Genomic DNA, 22,609 nt, shown 5'->3' on the forward strand with positions numbered 1-22,609 from the left:
TATTATAACCAACAAAACCACCGAATCACCATCGGGGAAAAAATTGAAAAGAAGATCCGTTCCGTTTTGAACCAGCAATCGCAATCAAAAAGCATTTCGTCGGACATCCAACGCTCGCTCAACCTTTAGCCAAGCTAAGTGTGTTGCTACTTGTACATGTTTTACCACTTATCCATTCTTACGGCAGACAATTGATTCTCGACCGTAGCCAAAGTTCTCCGGATGATCTTCCCATAGAAAACCGGCAATCGGGCCGTGCTTCACAACCAACGCAACGACGACCGGAGTGGCGTCCGGTTCCCAGGATGCTAATCCGGTGTGAAATAGCGGTTACGTACGTCTCTGCACGATTGACGACTTCATACGCGCGCGAGATGATGCGACCAACCATCTTCCGATCCGATCCGATCCAATCGAGCTTTTTTTATTTTCAGTTTTCGCGCAAGACTCTACGAACGATACTATTCGTAACACGAAATTACCGCATTGAAAGGAGAAAAAAAAACAGAAAAACATTTAATTGTTCCCGCGGTAATAACAAAAATCCATTTCCCTTCATCATTACGACTTTAGTTTACGCCGCTGCTGTATTCATAAATCATCGGTAAAACAGTATCTTTTTATTTTCTCCGTTTCTGTTTCTTTAGATCGATTCTAATTTCTACGAAATGTCAGAGTTTATTTTCTTTTAGGAGAAAACTATGACTGCATTGTTGTTTTTGAGTCCTATATAGAGAGTGGTCATTCGTTGCGTTGCGATCCATACACATACATATTTGTATGCAGCCAGCACATTCCCCACTGCTTTATGGTTCCATTGTTTTGGCTAGGGCATGCCCGCAGGAAATGTTGAACTTGACTTTCGTTGTCATTAGTTAGCTGGTCTGGTCGAAATATCTGTTTCCAAAGCACTTGGCACGTTCCTAATGAACTGCTCTAGTTATTGCTGCTCTCTGTTATTGTTCAACTTCTTCTGCTGTAGACGAAATAAACCGCAAATCATTCCCGGTCGGCGTCTTTCACTGTGGCCCTAAGGGAAATGTTTCTTAGAGCCAATTTCGTTTTGATTTATTGTTAATTTTTCTACCTTTCAATTATCTCCTTTGGAGATTTTATTAATATACAATATTCTCGCGTAGGACTATTTCATTTCAAGACTAATATTAAGCCGGTTATTATTCTACACATTGCTGAAATGTGGTTCACGAGGCTGGTCGGTCGTCGCAACTGTTGTTTGCTAAGGACCGTTTCTCGCTTCAGCTAGAAGCATTGTATTTATATTTCATTCCACTTCTCTTGCACTCTGCTACAAAACGATGACCACCGGGGGGACGCTCGCTGTCAGTGGACCTGAACAAAGTGGAAAGGTTATTGTATATTGTGTACCATCGCATTCGTCCCTATTTTAAAATGCATTATTTGAATAAATAGTTCATTTTTTCTACCTGTTTGATTACCAACTTATTTCACCCACAGCCAATTGTACAGAGTACAAAACGCTGCAAGCTAATTACAAAAAAAGTACATCGATGTTTATTTGTTTCAACTGATAACAAGTGTGTACCGCTATATGGACTCTAATTTGATGAACAGCTGAAAATTGTGCCTCATCTGATACCTACTGCTGTCTGATCAGCAGCCAGCCAGTCAGTCCGTCACTTGCGCGCGCTCTCTTGAAGTTTGTTGCACTCTTTACTACCTACTTTTCTACTCTTTCTCTTTTTTTCTGCGTCGTCTGTTTTGTTGGTACACACAGAAACCAGACGCGCGTGTTGTGCCTTTCCATAGCGCCACCACCGATCATCGCCTCGAACGAATCATTATTAGTCGTATATGCAACACACGATCAAGTCAAGCTCGCTTCTGACGTGTAGCTTACAGTAAACCGTTCGCTTAGCCCGACAAACAAGCAGGTGGAAAATTAAAAAAGAGCTTTTTTTAGATTCAATTCATCAAATAAATCAATTCATCCTCGGATTTTAACCAAATTAGCCCATCGAGCTATGGGATCACTACTTTTATTAAAAAAGTCCCGTTGTTTTCGTCTTCTTATTTGCTTTTGGCATTTTTTTCAGTGAATAATAGTTTACCTCAGAAATTCAAAAAAGTTAAAAGGATTTGATGAAGCAATTCGAGGAGAAACTTAATCGGTACCAAATCTGGGATTTAAACTTTTTGACCAGAAATTATCAATGTACCGTGGAATTCGCGTGGAATGGCCCATATTTTAAAATATCTTTTATATGATTTTATACAAAATCATTTCCTCATAAAGAATGTTTTGGGTCTTCAATCCCGTGAATGTAAAATTCCGATTCCTACTTTCGACGGTAGGTACCTGAAGCATTTAGTTTACGCTATTGTACAAATTTTTTGCATTTTGAAATACACGTTCATCGCCCTGTGCATTATATTAAAACAGCAGATGTATGCTGTCCTTACACGCGACCTTCCAGTCTAATTCATCCAAGAGGTATCGACCAACTAAAAAAACAACTAACTGCTTAGCAGTAATCAAAGATTGGCACGAGTAATTCACCCTGATATTTATCCAGGAAGCTAGATCATGTACCGAAACCAACCATTGAATGTTTTTTTCCTTACATCAGTGATAATAAAATTTTAACTGTAATAATACAGTGTTAGTAGTAATAACTGTCAGTAAAGTCACAAAAATATTTACTTACTTAAGTGGCTTGCCTGCCGTTCTAAGACAATAATGTCTGTTGAACAAGGCTTCTCCAATTTACTCGGTTGTGGGCTACCGTTCTCCAATTCCTCGGACACCGAGTACTCTCCGCCAGATCTCGCTCAACCTGGTCTAACCATCTTGCTCGCTGCACTCCTGGTCGTCTTGTTCCTACCGGATTTGAGGCGAACACCATCTTTGCAGGGTAGTTGTCCGGCATTCTTGCAACATGCCCTGCCCATCGTATCCGTCCAGCTTTAGCCACCTTTTGGATACTGAGTTCGCCAAAGTTCTGTGCGGGTTCATGATTCATCCCCTGTCTCCATGTTCCGTTCTTCTGTACACTGCCGAAGATCGTTCTGAGTACTCGTCATTCGAAAACACCGAGCACTCGCAGGCAGGGACCGAAACGGTTACATTTTTTCTGTACATTTGCCAGTATATAGTGTCATGTCATAATCTCAGCCAATACCGTCGCTTCGTATTGTTTCTGTATCGAGAGAGTCTATCTCTTGATGTGTTGAAACTAGCTGGAATACGTACATGATAAAATAAGCAAACATTCTTATTTCACTGTGACCAGTCGAAAAAAATGTCACAGTATAGAAGTGACAGGCATTCACCGCTTTTTGCTTACAGTTCTAGCTGGAATAGTATGGACAAGCGATAGAGAATAAGGTGTAATTATTGATGCGTTTCTCACCTGAAATTTATGTAATGAAAATTGTTGAATTTTTGCACTGTTTTGTGGTTGATCACTACTTTACAAATCTTGTAAGAACATATGCACTAGAGTTCGTTTTCAATTTTAGGAACGTTCTTCTTTGAATCCGGATTATTTGGAGGCATACGAATGAAGCAGCAAATGAGAATACCAAAAACCACTACACCTTTTGTGCTAGAATGTTGAAGCGTGTCTCTGCCGCTCCGAAGTGTGTGCGACACGACGAACAAGCGATGTTATAGTTATTCTGGTATTTCTTCTCGGTGCGTGTGCACTAGAAATCTGCCGCATAACTGGTCACAAGAAATAATGTCAAATGTCTTCAGATTTTGGTCACCAACCAGTACATTTTACGTCCCTGCTTGCAGGTCTTGCTCGAGCATTGTCCATGTTTCGTGCCCGTAGAGAACATAAGCGTCTAAATAGGTGTCTTGTATAGGGTGCACTTTGTACGGAGCTTAGTCTGCGCGACCGCAATTGTTTGTGAAGTCCATAGTAAGAACAACTTCCGTTGATAATATGCCTCCAAATCTCACGGCTGGTATCATTGTCCGCCGTTACGAATAAGCCAAGATAGACAAATTTAGTCAACAAAAAATAAGACGCTTCAATAAATTTTAATTTTGAGTGTTTTTCGTGTAATGTATATCCGTAACATTGTTGAAAAGCGTTACAGCTGGCACGCACCATATCCGGAGGCATTTCATTGCCAATCTTCTTCAAATATTACTTAAAAGTAGCCACAGCCAATCCTTTGGTGCTCCCTAGTTTTCCTAGCATGCATGTAACCCCATGGATAGAAGTTAAAAGAAGAAATTCGAAGATAAAATCTGGAAAAGTGTCCTCACGCCAAGCCTGTGTAGCTTTCGGCTGGTGAGACGGTGCAGAATCTGGTTGGAATCAGTATGGTGCATTCTTATAGTCTGAAATTAAAGAAAAGAAAACTTTTTCCGATTAAATTCCACTGTTAACTTTATTCATGACAGATACGTATTTCGTCTACGACTTCTAGGCTTCATCAGTGTCTGTTTTCGAACTAAATTGAACCATAGCGACTTTACAGTTTATATAGGAGATAAGTTGTGTGCTAGTGTGTCTAGCAAAGCAAGACAAAGCCTTGGGCTTAACTGTCTTTCTAAGGCTTGGCCCTTCTTTATCGACAGACTTCGCAGCCGGCTTCTAGAGCGCAGGACAACTACGGTATACTGACTCTAGTCAGGAGCAGCACCGCCAAGCCAAGATTCGAACATACGACGACTGGCTTGTTAGGCCAGCATTGTAGCTAACCGGGCGATTCACGTTCACATCAAATACGTTTTGGCCTCCGACTTCCGAGCCTCATTGAGGATATTCAAAGCGGACACCAACAATTCGTCAAATGAAACCAGTAATTAGAATGTGAGTTCTGTGTGAATGTGAACGTATCTATCGCAAAAATAAATTATTAAAGTAAAGGCAAAATTTTATCCGTATTATCCGTAGTTGTGCGGATTTTGAAATTTTAACCATTATGTGCAAAAATGGCATAATATTTTTCACTTTCAGGCTTTCGTATTCTGACTGTATAGTATATTCACATATATAGTAATACTGATATTTTACTGGTTGGAGTACGGCAAAAAGGCAAAATATATTCGTGTCTATTCCTCCCCACATTTTGACAGTTCTCTGAGTGCAATAGAACTTCCAAATCAAGCGAATAAGGTAGCTGGAATCATTGTTCTATATGCATTGTTTTATATGCTATTTCACGTTTCACTTATTTAAGCCTTCAAAAAGCGATGTGAAGACGACTTAAATACGTAGAAAAGACAACGACAAGACAATACCATGGGAAAGATGTCAAAAATACGATGGAAATAACGTGAAAGTACTTTGAAACAAGGACGAAAAAAACGCCAAAACTGTGACAAAAAAGTGCAAAGTGATGTTTAAAATGTGGCAAACAGACGATAAAATATCCAAAAAAAACGACGAAAAGATGGCGAATATGCGTCAAAAAAAACGACAAAGAGACTAGAAAAAATATTGATGTATAATCATTACAACAAATAGGATGAAAGATGATATGAAAAACGAAGGAATCGCGGCAAAATACCAACAAAAAGATGTCAAAACAGCAACAAAAACGGCAAGAAGCCAACAAGAAATCAACAGAAAGATGACAAAGAGACGACGAATGCGAAGAAAGGGTAACAAAGAGATAATCAACGGACGGAAAAAAGGCTCCGAAAAGGCCGCAACAATATGACGATTAGACAACAACGATAAGATGACGAACAGACGATATAAGAATAACGAAAAGACAGCAGATCAGCAACAAAAAGGAAAAGTGAAAAGACGACAAAAATACGATGAAAAGATGCCGAAAAACGCAAAAAAGCAACAACAATATGATGAAAAGACAATAAATAGAAAAGACAAAGAAGAGACAATAAAAAGATAGCAAAACGGCAACAAGAAATTCCAACTGACGACGCTATCAAACCAAAAATGCCACAAGAAAGATAAAAGATGACAATAAGCAAATGGCTGAAGAGGACAAAAAGATGACGAAAATACAGCAAATGAACGATAAAAAGACGACGAATAGAGAGTGAAAAGACAATGAAAAGAAAGCCGGCGAAAAGACGAAACACGATCAAAACGATGAAAAAGGCGTAAAAACAGAAATACTATAAATAGATGCAGAAAAGACAATGAACACAGACAGCAAACCCACGACAAGTAATGCCAAAAAATTATAGTCTTCGAGTGGAGACACCATCAAATTAATAACGCCACAAACAACAACAATAAAAAATGACAACAAATCACTGCAACTTAACTAAGCTTAGCCTGTTTGGACACGTCAATGACAAATAAATAAAAAAGACGATAAATCGCTGAAAAAAAATAAAAGCACGATGAAAACGAAAGATGAAATACGAAAAGCAAAGACAGTAGGACAGTGACAAAAGTCGAAAGTAAGCGTTCATAAATAATTTAGTCAAATTTGAAATATATCGTGAACAGATTTTAATTCAAAAATGTATTAATTTCCTTCAGATACAATCAGGAACAATATCTATTTGATAAAAAATGATCACACATCTAGGCGGAATGAAGCGGGATTCATCCTCATAAAAAGAAACTAGTGTAGCAGAAAGCAGTACACATTGAAATTAATTCATACTTTTCAACTAACAAACTAATAAATACTTTATGCTAACAAACCTTCAAATGAAACACAAATCTCGTTTAAACTTTGATTAACAATGTGCCTCCTACTTAGTTTGAAACGAACTTATAACCCTCAGTTCTATGATAAAAAATACACTATGATAAAAAACTACAAGTTATACAGCCCTACGGTTTGTACGAATGGGTGACGTAGGACTATATCAGAGCATTAGATCAAAGACTAATGTAAACTGCATTTCTGGCATATGCAAGTTAATGAGCGGAATACTCCCTTCGCTAAATTGTGCTCAACTTTGTGCAGTTGATCTTAGTTTGTGTTCTTTATTTTTTTTAAGTAAATCCCGAACCTTTCAAATTGAACTTGCATGTTTATAAGAATCTGTGAGTGCCATTGTTTAAGTGAATGTTTAAAAGAGAGCGAAATCCTTTCCTCCTCCTGGCGACAGGTGAAAGCCATGGCGGGTAGCCGTCAGCAGTGGAGATCTGATCTCTGATTTCATCCCTTTGTTCTGCCGGACCGGCGGACATGGACACATAAGTAAGAAATATTCAGATTCAATTCTCCATTGAATGCAATGGTGGCTTTGAAAATAGGTGGACGGGGGTTCATAAGTACAACGCCTGCAACCATTGAAGATTTCTTTTAAAAACCACTTGTTTGCATTATAAAGGTTGAAATAGTAATGAATGACCAGCCCACAGATTATTGCATTAAATATAATTATGCGTAGCTGTTTCATTAATCTTACTTTTACTCTCTTGTGACCTTTAAAATGGCCATTGGTTACAAATAACTTTAAAGCCAAAGCACGTACATCGCAATTATGACGTGCCATTCGAATGTCTTTCTCTTTTGACATGAATGGCAACAGGTACGTAACGTTTCACAGCTTACCGCTTGTTACATAGCAGAAAATATGGCACATTCGCTAAAATTTCTGTTTTATTTGTATGCGAGTCCTTATCCTCCTACCACAGGGGTGAGGGATCTCAAACCATCATAAAATAAATTTAGGCCTCCAAAAACCCCCACAGGCCAAATTTGGTTCCATTTGCTTGATTAGTTCTCGAGTTTTGAGGAAATTTGTGTTTCATTTGTATAGAAGCCCCCCTCCTACACCCTCCATAAAGTTGCTCTCTCGCCCCCTTCTAAATTTGCTGGTCATTTTATCCAACGACACACAAATTGTTCAGTTACGTTCAGTAGTTTAGTAGTTATTAGCATTTGAAATCTTTCATGCCAACGTTACACTTCTAATTTCGTTTTCACAAAGTGCTACCCAGTCTCAGATAGTAAACAAAGACGTAGTCCTACGTCAAAATACAGATGGTAAAACTAGGGATTTTCCTTCACCAAACCCTAGCATCAATGCTCTGCAACATACACTAAAAATCCGGCCTTCACGAAGGAACTGCCTCAACTGAAGGAAAGTATTCTTTGAACCATAACTGTTTCTTAATGCTTCAGCTAATTTATTAATGACATCCATCGAAAAACATAATATTAAAAAGGCTACAAAAATATTGTTTTCCTTTCAAGTGAACGTTAGTTGAAACTGTCCGCCCTGTTAGCTTCGAGGTACGAGGCTGGTCTAACAAGCCAGTCGTCGTATGTTCGAATCTCGGCTAGACGGTGATTGCTAGATAGAATCAGTAGGTTCGTTACACTGGCCCCGTAATTTTCCGAAGTCTGTCGATAAAGAAGGGTAATGTCGAATGACGGTTTAAGCCCAAGGCTTTTTTTAATTGAAACTTGTGGTCGATCCAGCTGACGGCGATTGGAAGGGACACAGCGGGGGGGAGGGGGTTTTAAAAAGCAGAAATTTTATGGACGTCTCCACTGACGGGAATTTCCGGCAATTCTGACGAACTTTCGATTATGAAGAGATTTAGCTTCAGTACTTCCCGTTCACCAGCCAGGTTTCTTAAGTCCTACGTTTTCACAGCTGACAATAGTCAAAATTTCGGTAGTTATTTTCCGTCCATCATAGAAGGTTCTTGGATCTTTAATGCTCTTCACCATACGGTCCCATATGCCGCCCATGTGTGGAGAAATGTGGTACGTGCTGATGTCCAATTTTATTATTTGGTTGTTATTTTTGAGTAGTTTTAGTCAGTGTTTTTAAACAAATTAGCGGCGGTTATTCTGTTTTAGTCGTCAGGATTCGTATGGTACAGGAAAAGTTCCAAGTTTCTAAAAGCAGTCATGCTCGAAATGGTCGTCACCTCAAAAAAGCCTAAAAAAAAAGTAAAAAGATTATGCATTCTTAAAAATCCTGGTCACAAATCTCGACCAACAATTGAAAAGGGCCCAAGTCGAAAATGTAAACAAACCGAGCGAGAATTATTTTTTGCTGGATTAGCATAGAAAAATGAACCCTCTTTGGGTTTGTTTATATTTTCCACTTCTTCAAATTGTTGCTCTTGGATTTAAAGTTTCGATTTTGTGCAACAAAGAAAATCCGATCGAACCGATTTTCGACTGTTTATTTTTCATGGACTTTTCTTAAGAATGCAGTGGGTCTCCTTTTAGTGAAAGCACCTCCTCCTGGTGCAGATGATCGAGTCCGTATCAATGGTAGCCGCACTGTAGCTTAAATTGAAGAAGTGAGTGAACCGAGTGGGATGGCCGAAACAAACAACAACAACAATTACTACTACCACAACTACTATTATTTTAACTACTACTACTACTACCACTACTCACTAGGCAATTGAGGCCCGGTTTGTGCAGCAGCAACAGCAGCAGCGGCCACAGCCGTAGAGCGAGCGGCGAATCATTCGCAAACCACTTGTTTGCCGCTGGGCGAACACTTTAAACCAAACAAAAAATAATAATAAAAAAACAACAGATACCGAACAGCACAGCGGAGTAGGTACATACGTATTATAGTGGAGTCAGCGAGAGTAGGCTCCATCCAACTCAACAACGGCCGTTTGCCGCTGCTGCTGACGAAGCTGGATGTGTAGTTAGTGTAGAGTAGAGTGGAACTGACGGAACGGTTGCGTTCGGTTGGTTCGTTCGTTCGGTGGAACCCAAAACCGCATAGAGCCCGCGTCAAACGGCGGGGCTGAAAAAAAAATTATACACCACGTTAGTAGCAAATTGGCTTTCGTGGTGAATGTTTCGTCGGTCGATCGGTTGGAACCCGTGTGGAGTGCAGTGTCTCCGTCCCGCGTGGACATCGATCACCAGTAAACTCTAGCAGTAGCAGTAAAGTCCGGGTCGAATATTTACACGGCCTGCAAAGTTCATCGCTCGCATTTTTTTCTTTATTTTGGGGAGCGTGTGTGCGGACGTGATAACCTCCTGTGAGAGATATTGTTTCGATTTTTTTTTTTTTTGAAAGTGATCGTTTCATTGGTCTCAAGGATCCGGAAGCCGATGAAATGGTGACAGACGAGGTGCGATTAGTGAAATTGGAAATAGCAACACGCGCGATGTGATGTAGTGAGTGATGACCCACTGAGATGTTTTATGTAAGCGTTCCAGTTTATTTTACGATCGATCGACTGACCATCTCTAATGTCCTCCAGTTCGAAACTTCACACACCCTTGGAGTGTGTGTGTCGTTTTGATAGTTAACAAGTTTGTTTTTTTATTAGTGTATCGCTCACCGAAAGCCATTAGTAGCGTTTAATTATGCACGATCAACCGACTTTGAAAGGGAGCGAGCTATAAACGTATATTATGTCAGCCACGTTATCGGCCTGGGGGCAATGAGATCGGCCGCCTAATCGGGGTGAACTCAGAAGCTTTCAAATAGGTAACCGCAAGCACCTTCGACAATGCGACCTTCGATTTCATCGATTAGCATCGCGCGGTGTCGTGTAAACAAGCAATATTGGTAGTTGGCATCGAACGAAAAAAAAGGAAAAAACCAATAATAGAAGTGATTGCATCTTCGAAGTACAATTGCTGGTTGATAGTAGATCGTTTGGGGCTGTAGCTATTTTTAGTAGTGTTTCAAGAAAAAACTGTGAGGTTGTTCGTCGGCATCAGGTACACAGACTGCATGTCTTTCAAGGATATACGCCTTGAAATTAAATAATTCACCTGATGTTGATGTGTCAGCCTAGCTGACACTTGAAGAACAAGGGGCGGGTGAGAATGAAGATAGACAGATTTAGTGCTATGTGACCTGGAACAGAACGAGAACAGTAGTGCAATTGTTTGGTGAATAATGTAATAAATTAGATTCTTTTCACACAAGTTTTTCACACAAGAAGAAGGAATGCACGAACAGTATGAGAGTGGAGTGAGGTGGTGCTGTTGGGTGGTGGTGAAACAGGAAATATCACATGTCATCGTGTGACAAGTGGTGCGACTGTTTGCTAGCCGCCAAACAGATGTCGGCTATAAAGACGCGCAATTTTGCGGAATCGAATGACGGAATAGCTTTCGAAATTAAGTAAATTGATGTAAATTGTAGAACATTATACACCGGTTTCATCTAACCGCAACGTAAACAACGAAGTGAAACGATTTTTCAATCAATCTCTCAGCACCTCACACACGGTGTGTCCCTTTGAATGGAGCTAGATTAGTGGCGTTTCGATGATTCTTGTACTTAAATCATTTAATGAAACCTTGGGGTGTATACAAGATATCCCCGACTTCGGTGACAGCACGGATATTATCACTGATTGTTGGAGCGATCGAAATGTCGTCTTAAAGCAGTTTGTCCGTTCACCTGTTACGATCTACTTGTGTTTATGAAACTAAAGTTAAACTTTAAACTTTTTCAATTATGAAAGGTTTTATGCCTTTGCTCATTACTTGCACAATAATGCAATTAAAAATTGATGGATGGATAAAAAAACATCAACCGCGATTTGATGTCCATGCTCAACGCACATAGAAAGAGTTATTTTTTCTTATGTTCTGCATATTTTTTTTCATCGTAATGAACCATTGCGCAACTCAGACCGCATTTTACACTAGCGGGAAACAACATGATTGATCTTATATAACCTACTGTGAGGTTGTACTTTCTATAGCATAAAAGTGTCTCCTAAAGATGTCCGTCAATTCAACTTGTTCAAAAAATAGGCATAATTTTTAATTGAAAATTTTATTCGTGCTGCTATTATGCATTAACTCATTAGTCAAGACAATTCAACGTTCAATTTATGGACTGGTCCGAGAGTGGTTTTGAACTGTTCAAATTTTCCCATTAGGTTGATGTCGCAAAAGTAAAGCTTGTTGAAAATAGCAGCTCTAATCTGATCTCTAATAGAATCTATTTTCAAACATACAACATAGCATCTCCGGCCTTTACGTCTGAGACATCAAAACGAAGGGTATTTGCGAATACACATTTGGGTCTCTTTGGGTTGGAAAGCAAAGTTGAAATAGCTTACTTTCTGTAGTTGACACCGCATCGGTGCTACCAGATTTTTTAGCCCATTTACCATGTTTCTGAAAAAATTAGAATGACTAGTTTTGGGTCCCAGTGGGACCGATAATGGATATTCATCAGTATCCAGATTGAAGCAAAATACATCCAAATCTTCATCCAAGATCTCGTTTCGAAAAATCTTATGACTTGATATCCATTTGCCATGTTTCTAGGAAAAAAAATGAATTGAGTAGTTTTGGGCCCGAAAGTATTGTCCACGCTTATTGAATATTTTTTATGCGTGCTTGTGTGTAATTGAGTACCCTTCCTTCAATGCTTTTTCGCTAATTTTACCCACCTCGTTCCACATGACAGCGCTGTCCCCAATCATAGCCATCCCTGGAACAACTAACCAGTGCATTTAACTATAAGGGTCTCAATTTTTGCACTATCAATAGGCCATATCGGGATAACATAGAATTCAGCACGAAGGAAGGGTGGTGAGGGGCCTGAGAATAAACCCATGCTAAAGTTACTTTGCCATCGAATGGCCTGATTCTACTAAGATTCGAACCCATGACCATTCGCTTGTCAAAGCAGACTTGGTAACCTTGCGGCTACAGAGCCCCCTAGAACAAGTGGAGTTCCGCAAGGGTCAATTTTAAGACCGCTTTGGTTCACGATGTTTATAAACTGTCCGCTTAAACCCTATCTGTACTGCAAATTTTGTCTGTACGCTGATGATTTCCAATTATATCTTTCCGGATCTCCCTCATAGGACTCTCAATATGGACACGGAGTTAGGGAAAAAGTCAAGCAATTGTTTTTAGCACAAAGAGAAGAGTTTTTGATGAAGGCGATTTCATCTACATCTTGGTTGGAGACAAAATATCGCTTCTCAAGCAAATTCCACGTTTTGAATCTGCAGACTTTTCAGCTTGTTCTGATACTAGCTTTGTAATGATCCGACCACGGGAAGTGGATAAAAAGCGATTTGTATACATAAGTATTTCAGTGCCGCACGGAACAAACTAGTTGTAATAAAACGCCGCTGTCTGCCGAGTATTGGCAACAGTGTCAAAAGATCAGACAACAAAAGCACCGTTCTGAGTGACACGGTTGCTAGCGACACCGCTTTTGATAATTAAACGCAGTGTCAACAGTACTGTGTACTGGCTCGCTACCTCAGAAATAAAAAACTCGAACGCGGTGCTACGGCTCGGCACCGATGCGCACGGTACCAGTTGCTCTGTTACTGTGTTCTGGCACGGTGTGCTCCGAAAACATATAGCTCGGCACCATGCAAAAGAAATTGCCTCCGAGGCGCAGGGTTAGTTTGGTTTCACTAGCGTTAATATGCACGAACAAATTTAATGCGCATGTGCTGCAAACCAACGGAGACTGCTTAAAGTTAAAAATTTAAATCTATTATTTATTCAATGAGATATTTTATGGTCGCTAAAAAACCAAATCGATCATAATGATCTGATCTGATGATGTATTTCCAAGTTACCTCTAAAATTAAATAAAAAAGAAAACTTTCCAATTAAATTCTACTATGTATATTTATTCGCGACAGATACGTAGGATTTATTTCTAATTCCCGCCGTAGTAAGTAAAGTCATTCTAATTTTCATCATTTGTTGGATGGATTTAATGAATACTCCCAAAGTTCTTGTGCTGATTTGACTAAAACACACTTACCTTCCGATCCGTGAAGTTTGAAATCACTGAAAAGCGATTATTAAAGCATATTATTGAAATTACGCAACTGACTTTATTTCTTAAATTCGTCGTATCGTTTTAAAATCCATCCATCAAAATTTTTCATCGTCCGAACTAAAAATCACAACAAAGTTTACGAAGCTAACGCGCATGTATTTATGTAGGACAGCATGACAAATGTTATTCTGCAAAATTTCTGCAGGTCAGGCAAGTTTTTCTGGCTGTAGAATAACGACAATGCCTTGCATGAACTATATGAATGACGGAAATTAAAACGATTAGTCGACATTTTCTTCTTCGTCGCACGAAAAAAACGTAGGAAATTTGGCTGGTAGGCCTTCTTTAATGATAAAAAGCATTTAAATAGATCTCAGCTTACTTTGATTGATGATTTTTAATAATTTGTGTTGGATAGGACGGGAATAGGCAATTACGACGAAGCAGCAACAAACCCTATTTCGCCTACAAATTGCAGGCTTCATCAGTATCTGTCAGTTTCGTATTCTACTAAGACGCTCCAAAAACTTCAGTCAATTTTCAAGTTAACAAAGCTGGCGGACTGATTTAACTTTTCCCCGGAGCAAGCTGTATACTTTCAAGCTTTGTAACGAGAATTCATTAAACTATGGCGGTAGCTGTTAAATAGCGAAAAGCTTAATCGGTTTTACTGCTGCTTTCTGCAGAGTATGATAAAACTACTTATGCTAAAAATTTGATCTTTAAAGAGGTTATAAAAAACCTTCTGAAGAGTGAGCCCCATGGTCGAAAGGCGGTTTTAAAGCGGTCATCAGAAAGATTTATTAGCGATTTCATGAAATTACTCATGAAAACCACCAGAGGAACACAATAACATTTAGAATTGTTACTGGAAATGATTGAAGGACTTGTCCTATCTTATATACATAAAAGTGAATTTCAGTATGTTTGTATGTACGTATGTAAATTCCGTCATGCCTTGTCTAAAATGTCTTGACCGTTCTTCACCAAACTTGGCACACGTGTTCCTTAAGATAAGAAGGGAATCAGCACTGGGGATTGACCAAATGGGGGTGCTCCCTAACAAGCGAAGGAGATTTAAATAAGTAAAAGCGATTACGTTTCTCTTGCATTTCGACCGATTGCAGAAGAAGAAAGCGGTGGAGGGTTATGGGAGGGGGTCCTTCGAGGAGAGTATTTGGAAAAAAGTGTTTTTCTCTTCCGCTATAGGGATTTTCAAAGAGCAAACAGATGCATAATTGGGAACATGACAGAAGGGGGAACTGACTTCCCATAACTCCGGAATACCTGGACGGTTGTTCATCAAACTTGGTATACATGTTCTTTGAAGAATCAGCACAGGGGGGTTAACAAAACGGGGCCGGTCTTTTACAAGGGGAAGAGGCAGGTTCAAACGGGTAAAAGGGTGCGCTTCTCTTGCATTAGGAGAGGGAGAGGAGAGGGGGCTTATGAAAGGGGGGTATAGATAGGCAATTGACAAGAAGGAGTTCTAAAAAACGAAAGAGAAGAGAGATTTACTAGTGGCTCGGCGACAAGGAGTGCGAGGGGAGGGGGGGGGGTTGACAAAGAGAGTACAGACATTCAAATGAAGAAAAAGGGTTTTGTTTCTTGCATTATGAGAGTTTTCGTTACAACAACAGCTTTTCTACATAAAACTGAAAACATAAAACTGAAAACATAAAACTGATCTGTGGAAGTAGCTCAAATTATGCACAAACTTGGAGAACCAGTAGGAAGTTATTTGTGCCGCAATGATGATGCATTTGTAATTTAATAAATTTAATAAGGCTTATGCAAATTTGAACAAAAGTTTATGTCCTGGTCTCAAAATATTGTTGCAGGGGGGGGCAAGAAAAAAATAATAACATCAAACCTTCAATAACTAAACAAAAGAGAAGAAACCAGCGTATATTTTTCCATATTATTAAAAATTTAATATAGATATTTTGTACAGTACTTAAATTTTAGTTCAAACCGAACCAAACTTCGAAATTTTTCGACCCATGCACATAAAGTAAGGATCCTGGTAGAGATGAACCAGTTTGATCATAGTGTGAAAATGGCAGTTTAGGTCCCTACCACGTTTTTACTTGAAACGCATATACTGCTACCGTCATGTTTTAATAAAACAAAACTCTGAAACTATTCACGTTTGAAACCGCTTATTTCTTGGTCAACCTTTTAGTCATGAATATCAGGCCATTCATTCCTCTGTTGATGCTTGTTCTCCAACAATAACGTGTTCACCTTTGTATATTAAGGCTGCAAACTGTTTCGTAAATTTCAAGCTGCGAACAGTTCAGTCACATGCTTCCTGCATGCATCCAATTAATGGTAAAGAACTGTATCTCTGTGTTTTGCATTCCTAACATCCAAAATTAGGGTACGTACTTGGACACTTTACCGAATAAAATGACCAATTTGGAGCTCTTCAAGCACCAATAGCTGATATTCCGGAGTGTCTAATTTGTCGTGTTTCTATCTTATCTAGTACCTATGACTCCAACTGCAATTTGGAATTTCTCCGTCAACAGTGGTACAGAATTTCACTCATATATTGCTTGAATGATTTTTGCCTCAATCTAATTCGGTTCTTTTAAAACAAGTTGAATTAAAATGCGAACGCGAACATAAACGAACGCGAAATAGTCGCCTGTGACTTGCAATAGGAACCATAAAGGTTAGTTGGTGAAAGAAAATTGATCGATACTAACGGGATAATTGCTATAACTTTGCACATATTGGCTAATTTATAGATGTAAACTCGTTGAACTGTAAAAAATCTGCTTTTCACTAAAGAGTTCAACATAATAATATAACACTTTATTTTTTTGCCCCTTCACACTTCGGAAAATTTTGAAGGGGGGGGTGACATAAACTTTTTTTCAAATTTGTATCAGCCTAATTAATGGATTCAAATGGGCACGAGGAAGCAGGTATTATTGGAGTGTCAGATATCAGTCGGTTAATACTCCTCACATCAACTAGCTTTGCACAAGCAATCAAACAACTACTTTACCTTTTGCCTCTTCATAGAGAGTAACAAACCAAGTAAAGTGACAGTGAGTAAGGACAGCATACGCCGCCACGATAGAAACCGCCAATGGCCGTGAGCAGGCTTGGCACGCTCTTTTGGCTTCGGTTTTACTCTATACCATCTTTTAAATTCTTCTCGGTTGAGGGGTAGTAATCAAAAGAGCAAAATCGAAACAAAAAGAGTATGCCAAGCCTGGCCGTGGGTGTTCCTTTTTACGTACCGCATTACTGTCAAGGCTTTATTTGTACTCCACTTTTATCAGTGTTTTATGTGCGTTGCATCAAGAATTGTGAAAAAAAGTCTTGAAATTCAAGAGGTTTTTCTTATGATAATTTTAGAATCTATGCGGTTTTTAAGCCCCTAGTAAGCTTCGTGGTACGATGCTGGTCTAACAAGCCAGTCGTCGTAGCATTTTTTCTCAGCTTTCCGGTGGTGGTCTTGAAATTAAAATCGGTCAGGGGGATCATGCCGAAAACGGCGATTTTTTTATGAAATCCAACATGGCGGCCAAATTCAAGATGGCCGACAATTTTTTTTTCACTTCGCTTATAAGCCCTATCTCTCCTTTACAAAACCGTATCGTTTGTAGCAAAGTTTCATAGCAAATTGTGGAAATATCACAATAATTATATGAAAATTTTTAACCTTGTGTGCCATTGCACACCTAATTTTGTGAATGTCTCTTTCTCAGCTTTCCAATGGCGGTCTTAAAATGAAAATCGGTTGGGGGGCTCATGGTGAAAACGGCGATTTATTGATAAAATCCAATACGGCGACCAAATCCAAGATGGCCGCAAAAAAATTTTTACTCCAATTGAAAGCCCTGTTCTGCTTCTCTACAGAACCGGGCCATTTGTTAGTTGTTTCATGGCAAATTTATGAAATATCACGTGATATAGATCTCAAGGTTTGCACAAAATTCAACTTTTTTGAAACTATTAAGCCCCTTGACGAACGAGGGGTCCACTATTTCGAAGTATTAAAAGTGTAATTCTTATTTTTTAACAATTTTCAACCAATTAAGCGCAAACGTTCCAACATTTGAAGACCGCGTGTCAGTAGTGGACCCATTTCAGCGAGAATTACTCCGGTATTTAAGCAAATTTCGAAATTTAAGCGAATTTTGCAATTTACGTGGTTTTGTTACGCAATTCTGTGAAGTTTAAAATTCGCGCTAAAACGCGAAAATTTCAAAATTTAGAAAATCGCGTTTACGCTTTTTTTTGCGGTATTTGGAATTATTTCGACACGATTTTGATTTATGCGGAACGTATCGTACATGTAAAACGCGTCTTGAATGTAAAAAATAAAATAAGAACTGTTCCTAACAATTAAGCGGAAAATGACAATTTTTAGGCGATCTCAGCTGACCAAATTAAACCCAAAAAATTGAAATTGATAGGGTAAGGAACGAATTAAACAGTGTCACCTATTTTAATCAGTTGAAAATAAATGACCTTTTAATAGGAACATCTTCACAAATCACTTAACCATAGATTTAATTCACACTAACTCAATTTACTGGGTTTCCGATAAGAAATGTGATGAATTAAAAATTGTTGTCCAAAAACGTACATTTTTCAGCTGCTAAAGGCAATCGCCACCTCGCTACTAACCAATCCATCACATTTTTCAGCACTGCTTGCTACCACTCTAAAAGTTAAGCGCTCAATTGTCACACCATTTTTTTTCCATGTGTGAACTCATTACTGCGACCAGTATAGTTGATCTATTGTAATATCACCCGAGTGTTTGCTGTATGACCTGTACCGCATTTCTTTTTGCTATAATCGCTATTGAGTGAGCGATATGCTCATTAAATTTATTGGGGTTTACCCTTCCTTCAAAGCTTGATCTACTTTACCCATTTATTCCTCGCTGCCAGCGCTATCCCATATTATAGCCGTCCCTAGCGAGGACTCATTCGTACCTCTCGGACCAGTACACTTAAATAACGGAGGGACATTTGCACTGTCAGGAGGCTTGAGTGGGTAAATATGTAGAATTCAGCATGAAAGAAGGGTAAATGGAGGGGCCTGAGAATAAACCCATACTAAAGTCACTTGACATCGAATGGCTTGATTCTACTAAGATTCGAACCCACGACCACTCGCTTGTCACACCATATTATTCACTGCCTTTTTTCTATTATCTAAGACTTTGTTACTAGCCGAAAGTTTTATTATTTTATAACAAAACTGAAAATAAATTCTGAATTGCCGGAACCTGATCCGCAGTAGTAGCAGCTGCAGCGTAGCTCATGAACATGTTGCAAAGACACTGTTTCGTTTCTGGAAATAAGAATTATAGGTTAAGTGAAACCTGAAATATATGTTCATAATTAATTTTTCTTTATTAAAAACAACAGAAAAGACAGTTTTTTCAATAATTTTCGAAGATATTCTCGGTGATTTAATGAAGCTGTGCTGTGTGATGATGTGTTTCAATGTTATTTGCTTTAACAACACCGGTCTCTAGTCGGACCGTGTGCACTGCTATGTTTGCCTCTTTTGTTCTCCCACCATCTTTATGAACAGCGAGTGAGACGTCAAACTCGCAGTTTCCCATAAGAACACTAGAGAATAAAAGAGACGACGAATACCGTTTGCCCCGATAAACAATTATTTAGACAGATTACATTTTACGCATCTACCGACCAAAAATATCAAATCTATTAATGCAGATGCCGATTAGTAGGATCACGGATAGGAACGCAAACTTACTGAATAGGGGGAAAAGTTCGAGGGATTTTTTATGGGCGCGTAAAAAAAATCAGATTTCAGGACTGCTTAAAAAAGCACCTTGAGGGTGACAATATGTTCGTTGTGATCAAAATTAGTTCCAATCGCTCCAACTTTTAAAGCGAAAAGTCAAACGTTTAGCTCAAGAATAGTGTCTTCCAATGGTAATAGCTTGAAGAACTAAAGGTAGCAATAAGCTTGGTATGCTGATATCCTCCACTTAGTCAACCCATCGCTTGTGATAAGGCAAAACAATCAGTGACCCGCTTAGACTGCTTAAAACCGGTTCTTTACCCTATATTTGACATCATAAGCACATTAAAAAAACTACTCCTGCAGACAGAGACATCATTTCTTAACCACGAGAAAAGTAAAAGTCCTAATGGGCCACCTTGTGGTACTCTAAACATATTTTTGAACCAACTAGTTTCGGATGCACTAAATTATTAGTGAACTTGGTTTTTTCCAAAAAAAAACTAGTAAAACTAGTAGTTTAGTGGTAATAAATGTATATGCTAGCTGATGTGTAAACAAGTTTAAGAAGTAACTTCTTTCAAATTTTAATTATTATGTTTACTTATTTTAATGGAGCTTTCAGCCGATAGTTGATTCGCCCCAATTTCAAATTTTAGCCTGTCTTATGCAGCACATCATTCAAGTTTTTCCTTGTTTGGTTTACGTTTTCCCGCTGCCCTTGTTACGTAATCATATTTTGTACATTTGACACGCACTCGCGTTTATTTTGTAAACAAACACCTATGCATGTAGTAAGCGCGCAATAGCAAATGACAGTACAGTGTAAGACTGTGCTCGCGCAACCAAAAAAAAAACAAAGAAGCAACGGCACCTTTCGAAGGAGTCTCTTACACGACCGACCATTTGGAAATTGCCAAACCATTACCACCACCCAACAATACTCGGCAGACAGCAATCAGGGATCCACCTAATTGTGGACCCACCGAGCCCAGCCACCCCAACAAAACCACCACCCAAAAAGCAATTGAAACACTATTGTGCTGTTGCATTATTGCATGCACATCGATTTGTCATCCGCATTCCTTCTTCAGCCCAGCGAGCGATGCGCTCTTGCGATTTGCATATTTAGAGTAGGCCAGCCAGCGAGCCAGCAGTGCCGGTTAGGGGGTACGTCATTGACCGACCGATCAGCTCAGCCCAGCAGCACCACCGTGAGAGACAGCACTCTTCTTCGGTTGCTTCCTCAATAATCGGCTGCTTTTACCGGCCCCCCGATGGATGGCTGGTGTTCAATTCACAAACGACGATACACGCGAATGGAACACAGAAAAAAATCAAACTGTAATTACGTAGCATTACTCTGCAACACTCTCTAACCGTCAGGTTTTATAATTATACACAGTGGCAACAACCCATGTGAAGAATTGGCACGTAGCAAAGTAAGTGAGAAGCTTAGAAGAGAAAAAAAAACTGTGGTGTGCGATTTATTTTGCAATCCGTGGCGGGTTGATTCACTGTCGGAGGGCTGTGCGGAATTCCCCCCCAAAACAGCGCGAGTGGGCGAGTGAGCGGGCGAACGAGCGAGCGAGCGAGCGAGCGAACGCAGAGGTAATAATCGATCGAGAGTGCGTTGTTTATGGAGGAAAGTGAGTTGTTTTGATAACCGGCATAAAAGGGGGAGATTACTTGAGTGGTTGGTGGGCAAAGAAAAGCAATCTGCTAATGTGCGAATTATCACTCCCGGTTTTCATCCCGAGTGCGGTGCCCTGCTGCTGCTGCTGCTGCTTAAGGCAACAACTGCCAGTGCGCTAAAGTGACCCCGAAAATGTTCTTGTTTTGTTGTGCTGAAAAAGAAGAGAAACATCGTCGTGGTAATTGTGGTATAATCCGGCGAGCAGTACGCGAACGAATTAAGCCATCTTTCCAGTGGGACAAAAGAGTGTGTTTGTGAGTGAACGCAAAATGAGCAATTCTTTCGCACCGAAACTACTGGGTGGCACAGCAGCGAAAATTTATTAGCAGCAGGAAGTTCTGAAGGCCGGCCAGTCAGTCAGTGTTTCGCAAATTGGAGGACATCGTATCGTGCAGAAAGCCCGAAAAGCCATGAGCATTAACGATCCCAACGATTACAGTTTCAAATCGAGCAAAATGGTGCTGCTGAAGGATTTGACGGCGAAGCTGAAAGGATATCTGTTCACTGTAGGTATATTTTTTAAACAGTAATTTTTTTCCTCATAAAGGAAAAGTATTTTTTTATATTAGTTTCCTTAATAAAAGTTTAGCTTTATTTCATTGCAAATAATTACCGCAACCGATGGCATAAAGTTTAAATTAACACAAGCGGAAAGGCTAGCCTCACATGCACTGCAGTTTCACAAATTAGCGCCTTTTGCCGTGTGCAATATCAACCAACCGCCTTTCTTCGGGGTCCTCATAATGAACTTAGCACCTCCGATTGCAAGTTTTCCCACAGCAGCAACGCTGTGCCTGCGCCACCTCCTGCATAATAGCTGTGGCTTTTCGGTTCTTACATAAATATCTACTCTAGTCTACTCTACTATCTGTATTCGTGTCCGACTAGCATAAACGGTAGGGCCCTGTTATTGCCACCATTCATTGCTTTCGTTTGTTTCAGTTAGTATTATTGCAGGTTTTCGCTACTGTTATGCTGTTATTGTTTTGCCTCGGCAATTGCTCCCTTATACATATTTCCCGCGTGCCAATTCCACACTTTACCCAACACCAGTCCGATTCATCTACCGGCATCTAGCTGCACCGTCGTACCGGTCCGGTCGGTGGTGGTGTGGTGCCGTGCAGTGCCAGAGCTTCTGACATAATTTCATATTTCGACTAAAGAAGCCGCATTCAGTCCGTTTCAGGGCGCAGGGGGGGTAAGCTGTTTTCATACACGGTAAAGCTCCAGAAGAGTTACGAGGATAAATGAATTGCAATTGTAGCGCGTACTCGTAGCGGTTCGACCCTCTCCTGCGGCCGGCGGTGGTGGTCGTGGCCTCTTGTTGTAAGCAATTGTGAAGCGCGCTATTTGTTATGCAGTTCATGACCGGTGTGTGTTTCGCCCTTGCATTCATTCACACGCGCTGTGGCTCACTGTAGGTATACATATCTGCATGATATGATATAAAAATAGAAGCGATTCGATCATAATCGATTACCTACCGAGCCACTGCACTTAGT

General features: G+C 39.7%; 1 protein-coding gene across 6 annotated transcripts in view; it reads left to right on the forward strand.

The window, feature by feature from the left end:
• Positions 1-22,609, forward strand: part of LOC128737916 (serine/threonine-protein kinase N) — a 214,563-nt gene that overhangs the window by 53,005 nt on the left and 138,949 nt on the right. For 3 of the 6 annotated variants that reach the window (XM_053832685.1, XM_053832688.1, XM_053832691.1), the window contains exons 1-2: positions 9,796-10,076; positions 20,817-21,613. The exons of 1 other annotated variant lie outside the window; for it this stretch is intronic. In XM_053832685.1, the coding sequence (XP_053688660.1) occupies positions 21,518-21,613 (96 nt within the window). In that variant the 5' untranslated portion in view covers positions 9,796-10,076; positions 20,817-21,517. Of the gene's footprint in view, positions 1-9,795; positions 10,077-20,797; positions 21,614-22,609 lie in introns of those variants that run through there. 2 more of the 6 variants (XM_053832686.1, XM_053832687.1) reach the window with 2 other exon arrangements.

The sequence above is a fragment of the Sabethes cyaneus genome, chromosome 2, assembly GCF_943734655.1.
Source record: "Sabethes cyaneus chromosome 2, idSabCyanKW18_F2, whole genome shotgun sequence".
Taxonomy (NCBI): Eukaryota; Metazoa; Arthropoda; class Insecta; order Diptera; family Culicidae; genus Sabethes; species Sabethes cyaneus.